The sequence below is a fragment of the Sander vitreus genome, chromosome 10 (assembly GCF_031162955.1).
Source record: "Sander vitreus isolate 19-12246 chromosome 10, sanVit1, whole genome shotgun sequence".
NCBI classification, from domain to species: Eukaryota; Metazoa; Chordata; class Actinopteri; order Perciformes; family Percidae; genus Sander; species Sander vitreus.
The window spans coordinates 7,189,777-7,205,952 of NC_135864.1; the positions used below are offsets into that span (position 1 = coordinate 7,189,777).

Here is a 16,176-nt window from a genome sequence, read left to right on the forward strand (position 1 = left end):
TAGTGAAAAGAAATGTTTTGAGCGACTTTATTCAGATCGTACACACAGCAATGTGATTAATTGCATTAAGAAATCAATGAAGCCATCTGTGAGTAATATGTGCTGTTTGATTAGCTGGTAGTTAGAGGAAATATAGCTTTTCTGAGGAGTTCATTTCTTATGATTATCCTCATTCCTCTGAAAATGACGTGAATGCAGCGAAAGGTCACTTATGCCCTTATTTCTTTGACACGAGGATCCTGAATGCTCTCTTCATATTTGTTGGCTTATTTGTAATTTAATGATAATCGACATTTCTGGGAACCCTGTAGTGTCCATTTTCCCTTTTGCTGTAATGATAGTGTTATGGTTTATGCATTTAAAGACTATTCCTTCAAATGGAGTTAAATTTACCAGACAGCTCATTTGTTCTGTTTCTTTAACAGCATTGAAGTGATGCAAAGGCAAGTTCAATATAAACACAATTATTGCTTTTGTTTCTCTCGTCATCAATCCTCTTCTCCGGACAACAGGACTTGATCAGCGCTCTGAAATCGGAGCTGGGTGGGCTGTTAGAGAGTCTGATTGTGGCCTTGATGACCCCACCTACCTTATATGATGCTTCCCAACTGCACAAGGCTCTCAAGGTAACTGAGCAAATTTTCCTCAGATGCTCCAGATTGCAGGTGTTACATGCAAATGAGTTGAAACCCTCAGACAATTCACAATGAATTCAGTGGTATTCGTGCACAGATGTTCCAACATCTGATGCTGAAACACTCAACTGAGCTGGCCTACATGAATGGAACTTTTATATTCACCTGTGAATGTAATGTAAAAGAGAAAATATCATAGATGTAAATCTTGGCTAATGTACTGATATTTAGAATTCCCATGGGTGGAATGTTACTAAGTACATTTACCCAATTGCAGTATTTAAGTACAATTTTGAGGTACTTGTGCTTTACTTGTATTTCTAATCTAGCTACTTTATACATCCACTCCTCTACATTTCAGAGAGAAATATTGTACTATATTTATTTGACAGTTACAGTTACGTTTTACCTTAAACACATGCCATACTACTATTATATTAATATACAAAGTATCTAAAATGGTATTCGTTTGGGGGGGTGTCTGGTGCCTTGTGCCTTGTTAATGAGGCTGACTGCAGAGGGGAAGAAACTGTTTTCATGGTGTGAGGTTTTAGTCCTGATGGACCACAGCCACCTGCCAGAAGGGAGAGGTTCAAACTGTTTGTGTCCGGGGTGAGAGGGGTGAGAGGGGTGAGAGGGATGAGAGGGATTGGCTACAATCTTCCCAAACAAACCGAACCAAAAACATAACCTCCTTGGCATAGGTGATAATATGTCACATATTATGTATTGATATTGTGGGCTAGATCTATTAGCCAATTTATTTTATAGCTAGATACATTATTAATATTTCAGATACCTTATTTTCTTGACTCATCACATACCTGCTTTTTTATGTCACACTTAAGGTTCATGAAGTTTGAAGGAAGGAAAATAGGTTTTAACAAACTCCTGGATCCTCTTATAATTTGCAAATGTTTTTTTTTTTTGTTCTCATTATTCTTTAATCACATTTACATTTGTATTACCAGCTCGGATGAAATGTTCAATGAAAAGTGAAGGAAAAGCATCTAGGACTTGGCCTTGACATTTTCATATCACCTACTGCCTATTTCCTTTTGGCATGTCAGACAGTTTTTGCTGGAAGGTTAATTACAGCAAAGAGAGGATAATTTGCTTTGTATGAGTATGACCAAACCTCAAAGCTACTTCTATCTTCAACTGAGCTTCAACTGAGTCATTCTCTAATTGCATACTTTAGTTTGTTGTGCTGACAAATTGTACTTATTTTCTTCAACCATTTAAAAAAAAAAATGTTTTGTCTGTTTTAGTCACTAATATTGCTCTTTACCAAACATAAGATAGATAGATAGATAGATAGACAGATAGATAGATAGATAGATAGATAGATAGATAGATAGATAGATAGACAGATAGATAGATAGATAGACAGATAGATAGATAGATAGATAGACAGATAGATAGATAGATAGATAGATAGATAGATAGATAGATAGATGTATAGATAGATAGATAGATAGATAGATATATAGCTAGATAGATAGATAGATAGACAGATAGATAGATAGATAGATAGATAGATAGATAGACAGATAGATAGATAGATAGATAGATAGATAGATAGACAGATAGATAGATAGACAGATAGATAGATACATAGACAGATAGATAGATAGACAGATAGACAGATAGATAGACAGATAGATAGATAGATAGATAGATAGATAGATAGATAGACAGATAGATAGATAGATAGATAGATAGATAGATAGATAGATAGATAGATAGATAGATAGATAGATAGAAAGATAGACAGATAGATAGATAGATAGATAGATAGATACATAGACAGATAGATAGATAGACAGATAGACAGATAGATAGACAGATAGATAGATAGATACATAGACAGATAGATAGATAGACAGATAGACAGATAGATAGATAGACAGATAGACAGATAGACAGATAGATAGACAGATAGATAGATAGATAGATAGATAGATAGATAGATAGATAGACAGACAGACAGACAGATAGATAGATAGACAGATAGATAGATAGATAGATAGATAGATAGATAGATAGATAGATAGATACTTTATTACATGTCACAGCAGCAGTACTCGAACGAAACTGCACTGAACAAAGAATAGTGCAAAGAATCCAATGTCAAAACACAAGTACTAATATAAGACGGGATAAAATAAAAGAATTGCTAACACGCTGCCAAATCCACGTTGTCTCGTATTGTGTTTGGTTCCCAGGGAGTCGGAACTGATGACGGCGTGCTGATTGAGATCCTGGCCTCCAGGACCAGCGAAGAGATTGAAGATATCATCAAAGTGTACAAGAAAGGTGAGTTACTCAGCCGTGAAAGAAAGAGACAACAGCAGATACACATGGTATACCGCGGTTTGAAAAAGTCACGGGTTCAAAACCACTACAATTTTCTGTCATATCGTTCCTATGGTATGAGCTGTTTTTTAGTCTTCAAGGACAGTGCACTTAAGAAATCCCTGTCCGTGCCAGTGTGGAGTGTGTTTAAAAATAAAATACATTGTGTTCAATAGAAAAAAGTTTACCCAGAAATTAAAAAAAGAATACATTTTAAAGCTGTAATTGCAATACCATGAAATGGTGATATTTTTGCTGAAGGTTATCATACCGTCAGAATCTTATACCGGCCCATGCCTAGTTGTGACTGTTAGTTAGGCTCTTTGTGTTTTATTGTGAAAGGGTGAAATGTGACAAATGTTGAATACATATTTCAATATCATGAAAAGTTTAAAGAGTAACTTAACGGCAGCTGAAAATCTTGTTTTTACTGCCCTTCAATGGAGATGTTATAAGTGTACTCCGGGGTGTGTCAGTGCACCGTGACATTGCTGTTGGGTGTGATTACAGGTGCAACACACTTGCACACTTTTAGAGAAATAACTGCTTTTCAGCCTGGTATTAAGGTACTCTTCAATAATATTATTTAATATACTTGTATAACATCCACCATAGGCCAATCATGGGCTTAAACCTATGTGTGGTTATGAATTGTGATTGGTATATTTTCTACAAATAAAACAATAATAGAGGCATACATTTGTTCACCATCTCTTAGCTTAATTTTATTGGAAATCTTTTCTGGGATTACTATACATTCAAAAAACGTGGCAACATTAAAAGCAACCAATAGTCCAAGAGTCCAAAGAGTGGCAGAAGTATTAATAAAGCATTATAAAGTATTAAGAAGGGGACTCACCTTTCATCAGTTATTATTTTGGACACATTTAAGACCAACTTTCATCCCAGGGAAAAAATTATTTATAAATTATATTTATTATAATAAATATATTAAATGGTATTGTTTTATAGGATAAAAAAACTAACTTACTTGTAAAAGCTTAACACAATAAGTTAAAATGTTTTTGTCTTATTTCATATACATTTCTAGTATCTTTCTAGTATTTTCTCCAATGAGTAGAAGATGTAGAGGACCTCATTCTCTCATACACATGGTTACCCACTGTAACATGGAGGAGTTCTGTCCCTGGTGTAATATACTGTATCTTAACACCTGTCTCATTCAAATGTGTCGCTGCAAGAATCTCTCTAACATACCAGCATCAAGTTGCAATTAACCACAATGGAAAATAGTATGTGACAGCAAAGGTACCAGGAGCCAAAGGCACCAGGCACCATCGTTTATTTGATCTGTACAAAAGAGAAGGCCACACTATCCATAAGCCGACTAATCAAATCTCTGCTGTCGGAGATCCTCCTGCAGAACGGAGGACGGCCCACTAGGGTCGATTGCAACCTTTACTGTCGTGACCGGGCGGTGTAAACAATCGTCTACCACCCTTCTCCTCTTTCCTCCAGAGTTCAGTGGAAAGCTGGAGAAAGATATCTGCGGTGACACCTCAGGGCACTATCAGAAACTACTGGTGATCCTCCTGCAGGTACAGAGGGGGACTGCTGGAAAGACTTATGTTTCCTTTTCTTGATAATGAGAGCCTCTGGTGATGCCATTACACAGTCATGGGAGGTGTGGGTTAGGGGAGGGGAGACGGGGACGGCACAATGACACAGTTGGTTTCTCTAATGTGTTTTGGTTTACAGACAGAAATGTGATCTTCTTGGTTCTGGGACATTTAGCAGATAATGTCATCTTCAGGGATTACCTAGGTTAGGAGAGAGTATGACCTCACTGTCTTTCCATCCACGCTGACCTGTTTTTTCTGTGTGTCTGTCTTTCCACCTGTCTGTCTCTCTGTTTGGTTGGTCATTTGTCCGGCTGTGAAGGGGAGCAGGGAGGAGGGAGTAGACAAGGAGAATATAGAGAAAGACGCTAAGGTAAGAAACAAGAACATGAGGAGAACATGTGTTGTGTTGATGTCAGATAATTTTTAGCAATTTCAATAAATAACCCAAAACTATAGGGGACGATAAGGTGGGAAATTCACAAGCTAGCAGTGTATCAAAATGAGCTCCATCTTTACCAGGTGTACCATTATGACCACATTAAAGCATCAATAATTGAAAATCCAATAATATAATATTTTACTTGAAACAGTAGATTAACTAAGTACTTCTTCCACCACTGCTGGAGTCTTTGCTAGTTGCCTGGCAACTGCTTCCAGCCGAGAAATAATCCAGCACATAACCCCCCTGATCTGTCTGATCACCACCAAGAGCCAGAGTCTGCCTGAGGTTTCTGCCTGTTAAAAAGATGTTTTTCCTCGTCGCTGTCGCACCAAATGCTTGCTCTTGGGGGGAATTGTTGGGTCTCTGTAAATTATAGAGTGTGGTCTAGACCTACTCCATCTATAAAGTGTCCTGAGATAACTTATGTTATGATTTGACACTTTAAATAAAATTGAATTGAAATTGAATTGATCTGGTAAAAAAATGCAACCTTAAGACCTTTTGAAACTGCTGTAGTTTCATTGTTTACAACTGATGCCTTGAAATGAATGTAGTAATAGTTCAGTGATTATGTAAAATGCAACATTCTTTAAAAACTCAAGATTTAAGAGATCCAAGGGATCCATGAAATAACTGGCCTTTAAAAATAAAAATCTGCCTGCCTCTATGGGAATTTAACATATGGGTGTGTATACTTATACCCCCTGTATTTTAAGGAAGAACATTTATTTATTTGCGATACATTATTCATTCACAAAGAAAACTGGTGTCCTTAAAGGTTGGATTTTTTTCATTCCAAAAGATGATATTTTTATTCCTCTTTTTAGTCAACTTCAGCAGGGTTCATAAACTTATGAGCACCACTGTACATGTAGGAGCAGTTTAATGTTCAGCAATGTGGAGCCAATTGTAGATACTTTGTATATTACTGGGTAGATAAGTAGTTTATAACTGCATCATATCACATAAGCTTGTTTTTATGTTAAAAGTAACTAAGTGTCAAATAAATGGAGTACAAAGTACAATATTTCTCTCTGAAATGTAGTTAAAGCAGCATAAGTAAAATGGAAATACTTAAGTAAAGTACAAGTAAGTCAAACTTGTACTTAAGTACAGTACTTGAGTAAATATAATTAGTTACATTCCACCACTGGTCATTAACTAAGAAAAATACACAATGTATAATTGATTTAAAACTAATTACACATAAAAATAAGAAGTGCTGCACTCAGATAGCTAAATAGAAAAAGGACTGTCCAGCTTACATTTAATGGAAGTCCATGGTATTGGTTGGCAGTGTTAAAAAGCACCCAAGGCACTCTGATAGTAAGTTAAAAATCCTTAAATAATTAACACATTTCAACTTAAAGGGACTTCATCAGGGTATAACACCGTTAAAAGTATGTGAAAGTTTTATACCCTGATGAAGTCTCTTTGATTCGGAATGCGTTTGTTATGCATGTATTCATTTCTTTATTTTCTATTTACTATCAGAGTGCCTCGGGTGCTTTTTAAGACTGCCAACCAATACAATCAACTTCCATTAAAAGTTATCTAAACTTTCCTTGTTTTTTTATTCTTACACTACACATCAATTATCTGGATGAATTGTTATTTCTTCATTTAATCAAATCATTTGAACAACAGACGAGAAATGAGAAAATAGAGCTGTAGGTGAAAGTGCAGATTTTCTGTCGCATAGCAAAGACAAATTGAGAAAAACAAAACTTTTCTGTGTTGTTTTGGCACAGTGCAAGGTCCTCCATCACTGCTGTCACCTGCTCTGCCTTTGTTCAAATAATTCACATTAAAACAAGGTTTTCTGTGTGGGCGGGCGAGAGTCTTATTGTACAAGTGTGTGTCCTGCCATTACAGGATTTGTTTGCTGCTGGTGAAGGCAAGTTTGGCACAAATGAAGAGACATTCGTCACAATTCTTGGCAACAGAAGCGCAGAACATCTCAGAGAAGGTGAGTTTGTTTGTGCCAGAATATTTGAATGTTGTGATGTGCAGATGTGTAATTTGTCAGTCACCTGCTAAAAAAAAAAGAGCAAGGTTGCAAACAACAGACAGTTACTGTTCATATGAAAGTTAGAATGAGCAGTATAAGTAACACCAGTGAAAACATCTCAAGACGGAGAGTACATCTTGGAATTTCAAGTTCCTTCTCTTTCAAGACAAAAAAAGAAATAAAAGAAGTGCAGAAACACCTAGATAATGGTAAAAAGTATAACAAATCAACGAGAAGAAGTGAGGTGCAGGAGAGGCCGGAACTTGTTCAAACTATGACACACAAGGTGAGAGCGTGACAAAAACAGTAGACAGCACCAAAGTTTGTAGAGTTTATTAAGGTGTGATAAACAATAACCACCGCAGTCCTGAGGGATAAAAATGTCTCGCTGCAACAGAGAAAGGTCAGAGAGGAAAATGGAGAGACTTGTTCAAGCTGGTAGGGAGTCAGTTGCACGACTGACACACGACACGACTCACTGAAAAATGAAAGTGGATGGACTCTAGCAGCAAGAAACAGGTCAGTTGACGGGTTAGACGAAGCTTAAGTGAAAGGGAACGTAATTACCAACAATGAGCGGCCATTAGAGAAACTTTATATAAGTGCATCAACGAGTCCTCATACCTTAAAGAGAAAATAGATTGCTTGCCAGTATCTTTCAAAATGACCTGTAACACCTCTGATCTAGCAGTTCTGTGGTCACGTTTATGCAACGGGAAACATAATTATTTTATTTTTGTATTTGTTTTAGATAATTTTTTTGGCTTTTAATGCCTTTATTGATAGGACAGATTAAGACAGGAAAGTGGGAGAGAGATTGGGAATGCAGCAAAGGGCCGCAGGTCAGAAATGAAGCCGGGGCCGCTGCGACAAGGACCGAGCCTCCGTACATGGGGCGCACACTCAACCAGGTGAGCTAACCAGGCGCCACGGAAACATAATTCTAAACTTCATTTATATTTTTACTTTAAAACAAGTTACAAAGTGCTTTAAATGGGAAAACTGAAAAAAAAATAAATGCAGCACTATAATTAAATAGTCAGGCAAATTAAAAATTCTGATAATTGTCAGGATCCAGCTGTGACTGACTGCCTTTGTGCCACTCTTGTGGTCATTTTGTGTATTGTGTTGTGATTTGTGCTTGTTGCTGTGTTCCATGTGTTCTGTGGTTACCTGTCTGTCATGTGTCTTTGTCTCCGCCCATCCCCTTATTTGGTCTGCACTTCTTGTCTTGTTAGTTTCCCTCCGTTTCTGCTCTCACCTGTTGCTTGTTACTGTCTTGTCCAATCCTCTGTCTTTCTGTTCATTGGTCTGTGTTTTTCTACACCCCTCTGTTCCTTTGTCTCTTGTCGGTTCGTCTCTCTCTGTTTGTTCCTGTGAGTCCTGTTCGTTTGTAGTTGTGAGTTTGTAAGTTGTAGAGTCAAAATAAAGTGGTAGTTCTACACATCTGCCTGAAAGAGTCTTGCATTTGGGTCCTCCTGCTGAAACTGTGACAATAATTCAATTCAACAACTTTATCAATCCCACAAGGGGCAATTAGTTAAGAGCAGCTACAGACAACACACATAGACATATAGCACACAAGCCTACATATAGGCCTACACCCCAGAGAGTAGATAAATACAAAATTTAAAAATATATAGATGTTATTCATTTAAAAGTCAAATTGCAGAAGGGATAAAAGAATTAGAGTGGCGATTAGTTTTAAAAGCAAGTAAAATATAACGTCTTGATGGCAACAGAGAAAAGGACTCTGAAGACAAAATGCTCGTTGCTTAAGATTTGTTGATTATAAAGAGAATTTAAATCTGTTTCACACCAATATTTTTAGAGCAGGTTTTGACTATATTGTTCAGGCTGTTTGTCTTTCACTGTGAGGCTGTGAAACCAGCAGATAAAAGAAAAAGTCATAAGGCCTTTGATAAAAGATTGATTAAAAAGAACAGAGAATGTCTGGCATGACAGCTAAGTAGTTCAGTCCATCCATATTCTCTTGACCAAGTTGTGGCAGTAATAAACAATATCCAAATGACTACAATTGTTGCTTTGCAAAATTCACCCTCAATTAATTTTGGTTGCATTTGCACGTTGATCAAGTGGTTACGTATAATGTGATGGTTGTGCATATGGGTGATAATATTGTACGTAATAAAGTGGATTCAGTACAATACTGTCCTACAAAGGCAAAAGACCATAACTCGCTAGAGTGTGGAACTGAGAAAAATGACTTGAGTTTTTTTAGTTGTTCAGCCAAATGAATTATAGGTAGGACACTGGAAATCTGACAATTAGATGTTTTAGTAATGAAAATATCTACATAAAAAATCTTGAGCTCAAACTTGACTTTTGGCCTCTATTTTGAAGTTACTGTACTCCGCCTTTGTATTGTCTGCAAATAGTGAGAAGTCAAAAGGCAAATAGTGAGAAGTCAAAAGGCAAAAGGCAGTAACTTCCACATTATCAATATTTGGTGGCTGATCACCATTTACAAAATCATTATAGTAACACCTGTATAAAATCTAGGGATCATCGCATATATTTTTGATGATTTACTTATAACCATCTGTTTGTTGCTATCCTGTACCCTAACTCAATTTGAGCGTTCCAAAACAAAGCCAAAGAGTGGTAACTGGTGTTACAGTGTCCTGCCTTGGTTTCTCCTGGGCTCTTGGAAGTTACTGTTAAAACAACCCATTATTTTCTCGAAAAAACAAGGACATTGACTCAAAATACTTATCCACGTGATACAGGATTAGAGATGTTCCGATACCGATACCAGTATCGGTATCGGCTCCGATACTGCCTAAAACGCTGGTATCGGTATCGGGAAGTACTGGAGTTAATGCACCGATCCGATACCATGTAATAAAGCCCAAAAGAAAATCTACGTTAAAGTGGTTTATTTATGTTCTTTTTCCATTATAACTGACTGTCAAACTTGATAATAGAAGAAAGTTCTGGGGCGTTCATCGTTTGTGTTTGTTCATGTTTCACAAAGAGTTTAACCTGAGCCAGACTGACAACAAAGATATAGAAATCATATCACATCCATACAGGGATAGTAGTATACAGTTGTTAAAACCTAATAAAATATATGACACACTGGTATTGGATCGGTACTCGGTATCGGCCAATACGCAAGTTCAGGTATCGGAATCGGTATCGGACCATCTCTATACAGGATGTCTTGAATGTCCCAAAAAACACAAATTTAAGGCCTTTTGCCTTTGTACGGCAGAATAGGCCTACTGTAAATGCAAAATACAATGCATTAAAATGCAGTCAAAATGTTAGTTTCTGCTCTGAATCCAAAACATTTTGAATGAATCCTGAATAGGGTTTGTTTCATCAAAGTCTCGCTGTGGTTGTTGTGTTCTCTGTAGTGTTTGATGCCTACAAGAAACTCTCTGGCTCTGATATAGAGGACAGCATTGAAGGAGAGACCACTGGGAATTTGGAGAACTTACTGGTAGCTATTGGTAAGACATGTGATTTATTAGGATGATACTTTAGTGATCGCAAACAGACGACAAAGAATGGGGCTTTCTTCTGACGTGCATTTTATAATGAAATACAGCAGAAGATAACACTGGGCAGTAGAAATCAATGCCAATAGATTGTCAGATTAACATGACACAAATTCAATTTCCCACAGAACACATCACACACAGAAGTGTTGTTTTTTCCTCCACAGTGAAATGTGCCAGAAGTGTCCCAGGGTTTTTTGCTGAAGGCTTGTATAACTCTATGAGGGTAGGTGTTTGCCACAGTATCACACTGAAGTTCTTCGTATCTCAGCATATGTTTTTCTCTTATGCTTAAGAGTATTTTTGCTGGGTTTTTTATACCAAAATGAGACTTCAAGTACGGGTAAAACTAATATGAAACACTCACTTCCATAAGGTTTTCTAGCAGAAAAATAAGATATTATGAGCTTAAAAACGTTAAGATATAACGTGTTTAATTGCTGTCCCCTTGGATCCTTTTGCCTGTTTTAGAAATCCGAGGCTGCATTAAACACAGCTAACCGCCTTGCATCAGTGCTGATGTGTTTTAGATTAGTGGATTGTATTTTAACTACTGGATTTAATAAGTTTCAATTCATTTTGATACATGATATGAAAATCAATTAGCAGACTCTTAAAATGTACTTGAGCTACTTAATCCATTGCAATGAACATCAACTCTGCATTCATTTGTGTGGTAATGAAGTTTAAAGGAATAGACAAACATTTTGTAAAACATTTGTATTCCCTTTTTTTGCAGAGAATTAGATGAGAAGATTGATATTACTCTCACGTCTGTGTGCAGTGAATATAAAGCCACAGCCAGCAGCCAGTTAGCTTAGCTTAGCATAAAAATCCTGGAATCAAGGGGAAACGGATACCCTGGCTCCGTCCAAAAGTAATAACATCCAATTATCATTGGGGTATAAAGCTTCTCACTTAATTTCTTTATGCAAGAAAGCAAATTAGCATATTTCCCAAAAGTTCAGACTGTAATTGATTACTGTTCTCAAGCAAGTTTCATTTTCATATCATACAAAAATAAAGCCAACCACACATGGAAGGGTCAGAAATATACATCCACAAATCTGTATATGTACAGCATGCATTTGAAAAAATATTGACAAAAATGTACAGCAGCTAAAACTTTCAAGAATCCCTGGAATACGTCTTTCAATAAGGACATTCTATTTATTAAATACTCATTTTCAAGTAGCTACATCTCTTAAGGGAATTAAACTCTACACCTGTCTTACCATAGCACTCTACCGTATGAAATATTGTTCGCTGATCTAAAAAAAAACAACAGCACCTGAAAGATACAAAAAGAAAGATGTTTTACAGTTTTGTCCACTATAAAGCTGGAAAAAATCTGTCATTTCATAGATTAACACTGGCTGCTGAAATAGTTTGGTTGTTTGTGTGTATGTTAAGCGTGCTGGAACTGATGACGACACCCTGATGAGGATAATGGTGTCGAGGAGTGAGGTGGACATGTTGGACATCAGAGCCAGCTTCAAAAAGACTTATGGAGTGTCTCTTCATTCCACAATCCAGGTACTTAGTTATTGCAATCTTCTCAGTGTTTCTGTTTTTTTTTTGTGACTGTGTACTTAATGTACTAAATACTCCAATCCTTCAGATAAAAACAAATGCATTGCTATAAGACTCCCCTGATGCTCATCTATCCCTCTGCATGCTTTAAAACGGCAGCTGGGTGTACTACGCTTATGCTGCTTTTAAACCATTCACGTAGGTGCAGTAATGGAGTGAAGTGATTTACTTTAAATGCCTTGTTCAGTGTGATGAGGCTGAGATGAGATGATGCTTCCCTGTTTTTCACACAAAGCCAAAGTTAATTAATCTATTCTCCTGGGGCCAGATATTCCTGCAGTGAAGAGTTAATGCCATCCTCCTGTAGAACTACTAAATGGCTGAATAGATTAATAAGACATTATGAATTAACCTTTAAAATATATAATTTAACCTATATATATTTTTACAGTTTAAGTAGAGTTCATTTGTATTTGATTATAGCAAGTATTACTTCAAATTGCTCCCTTCATCAAAAGTATTCATATTTCATAGTGACATTTGTCCCAGTGACACCATTTCATATCACTTTCTTTTATGACTTTTCATGTTAATAGACCATTCTCACAGCTAATATTTTGATCAGTCAGTTAAAGTTGTAACAGATAACTTCTATTAGGGCTGCACTTCATTTATAGATGGCGCTGGACTGGTATTCTGCATTAAGGTTTTTATTGGTTTACTGGCTCTTTGTAAGAAGTTACTGACTTGTCAGTGGCATTCACATAAACCCACTGAAGTGCCTGAAAAAGTAAACCAATTTCAGCCAAAGTCTGTCACTCGAGAAAATTGAACCCAAATTTATAATAGATTTTGGGCAATGTTTTGAATGCTGCTACTTTTTTTCCCCATCCCACATGATGTGAACACAGCATAAAACTGTCTGCTTTAAAAAGGATCAGACACTTCCGTCAAAAGCTACAACGACAACACAAGCTATTTGGGGTTCAGTGTCTCGCTCAAGGACACTTCGACATGTGGGGAGGAGGAGCAAGGGATCCAACCCCCCAAGCTACAAATGCCCACATGCACATTTGAATGTTATTGGGAAAAATACCAATAGAGCATTTTGAAATAAAAATATCTAGAATGGAAACAAAGCTAAGTGCCCCTATCTATCCAGAGTTGATTTAGCGAGAAAAGAGGAACCTTCGGAATTTTATTAGATGGATCAAATAAACAAGGACAATGTGTCTGTTGTTTTTTATAGGAGGACACAGCTGGAGACTACCAGAAGGCTTTACTCTATCTTTGTGGAGGGAATGATTAATGCTGTTTTATGATGTGTTTAGCAGCACTGAATGATGAGCTGCCATGGTACTGCGAGACAAAGCTACACATGAGATTAATTTATTGATCTGGAGTTGTTGACTCTTTTTTACTTTAGCTTGATTGAATTAGTGTGATTTATCCACTTGTCATTTTTCACTTATGACACCATCCTCTGCGTGAAGAGAGTGCATTGACTTAAACGTTTAGTTAGTTTTTGTTTAATATTAGACATAATTTAAACAGAAAACAGCTCAATAATGAGTATGTGTGCAGTTGTTTTAATATAGAGAAGAAAGGTAGCTATGTATGAAATAACTTCACACTTAAATTCTTTTTGTGCTGTGATCCTATTTTTTGTCAGATTTACACATGTATGTTTTACACATGTATGTTAGCAGTTGTTTTCAGTGCTCTGACAGCATGTGTTAAATGCAACTTAGAAAATACAATACTGCTGCTGAATTATTAAACCCTACATTTCAACACCTCTCCTGCTCTCATTAATTACAAATGAACTGCTGATCCGGACTTGAATTGCAATGTTACGGTCAGTGATTAATAAGTAATGGGACACTATTAGGCATTTGTTGACTCATAAAGACATCTGCTGCCTCCATGTCTTTCGGCATGAACAGGCCCAATGTCTGACAAATTGGGTCCTTCGATCAATAGATGGGAAATGACTTCACTTTTCTGGAGTTTTACCACAGGGTGGCAGCACAGTCTGAAACAAGCAGGCGTTGTTGTCTATGCTGTTTTTGTTCACAGTGACTTACAGTTTTTCTCAATTGCTTTGGCACAATCGTTGAATGACTATTCAACTTTGTCAAACTATATGACTATTAATATGAACATTAGGTCAGTTGTTCACATGACTATAGTCATTTATAATTACTTTGGCACAAAATGACATTGACATTGTCACATCAGATGACCCATGAGGTTGACACCTTTGCCGCATATTTTCTTTTTTCTTGCACATATTGTACAGCAGTTCCTGTTAATTTTGCTGTTGTATATATTTTTTTGCTGTACAAGCTTTCTTTATGTATTTGCAGTTGGCTGGTGTGTATACATACAATGAGAAAGTATAGTGTGTGCCATGGCTGACATCAGTACTATTCAGCTACCTAAATATACAATTTTAGCAACTGGACAATATTACAGAGTGGGTAACTATCACACTTTCAGAATATGCTGTCATTTGACAAAGTCTTTGACTGTCTTGGTCTAAGCAATGAGAAAGGAACCTTTTGTTTTGATGACAATGATTTATTAACATTTGAAACAGGAGTTCATTATTTTGATTGAGTAATCACCTTTTGCAGGTCACCACATGGCGGATTGTACTTAGGGTTTTGACAATTGTAAGTTTGTTTCAGTAAATGTGCCAAATCGATTGAGAAAAACTGTAAGACATGTAAATACCACTGAATTTGTAGCACTTTGAAAATGACATGTGGTCTTTATGTGGTCTCCCTTAATATCAAGTTGTGCTATTTCAAAAATGCTTTTTAAGGTTCACAGATTCAGAAAATTCAAGTACCCAGTTATAAAAACTACATTAAAATTGGTTCAGTTTAAGGCCTTAATGTCAGAATATAAACCTGAGTGAGTATTTATATAAATGTCTCTGTAGTTTACAAACCACATTTATGTTCATCAAATCTCTGTCTGCCAGATGTTGTGTTACGTATTCAAAAAATACCTGAAGGTTGAAGTTAGAAAATGTTTTTATGTATTGACATGCTTTCCCTGAGAGGCTCATGCTCTCTTTGCAGACATGTATTCACTCCAATTTTACTACAAAATGGCAAATTGTTATCTTTACACTGTAGTTAAAGTCATTGGAGAAGGCAAGGAGCTAGCTGTCTGAGCTTTTTATTGCTGCAAACTGCTATATTATTTTGTTTCAGTTATAATGTGGCTCAAGACAAGAATTAAGTTTTGTAAATGAATGTATTTATTGATTTCCGAATGTAAAAATTGTGAGGACTGCTCTTAAAAAATTACAAATAAATGTTTTCATCCCCTTAACCTTATTTTAATGGACTTTCAAAAAATCCTTACAACAACATTGTACCAAAAATATCTCTCATGAATGTGTGGAATATTTTAAAAGTTTTAATTTATGTATGCAGCATATTACATTATGCAATAAAATAATGAAGTGCATTAGCTGCTGTTGGCTGTTGATAGCAATCCTCTAATTTAAATGAGGTAAACCTTCTGAGTCGAGGCATTCCAGTTTTAATGCTCCCTGATTGGACACATTTTAGTAATTCTTTATTAAGGAACTTAATCAGGACCAAGTCCAGTTTATGAAATGTTTATTGAGACCTGATGCAATTGCAACATCCTTAAATTAACTTCAAAGAATAGAAATAACAACAAAATGATATGATTTTATTCCTGTGTTCCTTTTGTTTTTTAACAGGTGCAATAGCTGAGATCTAAACTATGCTTTTATATTAAAGTGTGGGTGGTTGATATCGTTGTTAATCAGTGAGAGGGACTCCGCCTTTATGTGGCCAGCAGCTGTGAGTTCTGACTGGACTGTCATATATTACTGCTCTGTGCAGGGCAGGGAAGTTGCTGTAAACTAGCCTCCAGTGTCCTAAAAAAGATGAAGTAGTTTCATTTTCCCACAGTTTAGGATGGTTATATACAGTAACTTCCTTAAAAGATTTCAGGTGAATCTAATTTTATTGGTCTCTTATCTCTGTTTTGAACATGTGACTCTGTCAGTTATAGGCCAGTTTATGTTGTTGTTATG

The 16,176-nt window shown here is 36.4% G+C and overlaps 1 protein-coding gene across 1 annotated transcript in view; it reads left to right on the forward strand.

Annotated features, from left to right (window-relative positions):
- anxa5a (annexin A5a) overlaps positions 1-14,671 on the forward strand; it is a 28,406-nt gene extending 13,735 nt beyond the window's left edge. The window contains exons 5-13 of the mRNA XM_078261321.1: positions 513-626; positions 2,864-2,954; positions 4,473-4,552; positions 4,896-4,946; positions 6,894-6,987; positions 10,413-10,508; positions 10,724-10,782; positions 11,970-12,092; positions 13,339-14,671. Of these exons, the coding sequence (XP_078117447.1) occupies positions 513-626; positions 2,864-2,954; positions 4,473-4,552; positions 4,896-4,946; positions 6,894-6,987; positions 10,413-10,508; positions 10,724-10,782; positions 11,970-12,092; positions 13,339-13,398 (768 nt within the window). The 3' untranslated portion in view covers positions 13,399-14,671. The remainder of the gene's footprint in view (positions 1-512; positions 627-2,863; positions 2,955-4,472; positions 4,553-4,895; positions 4,947-6,893; positions 6,988-10,412; positions 10,509-10,723; positions 10,783-11,969; positions 12,093-13,338) is intronic.
- The last annotated feature ends 1,505 nt before the right edge of the window (positions 14,672-16,176 follow it).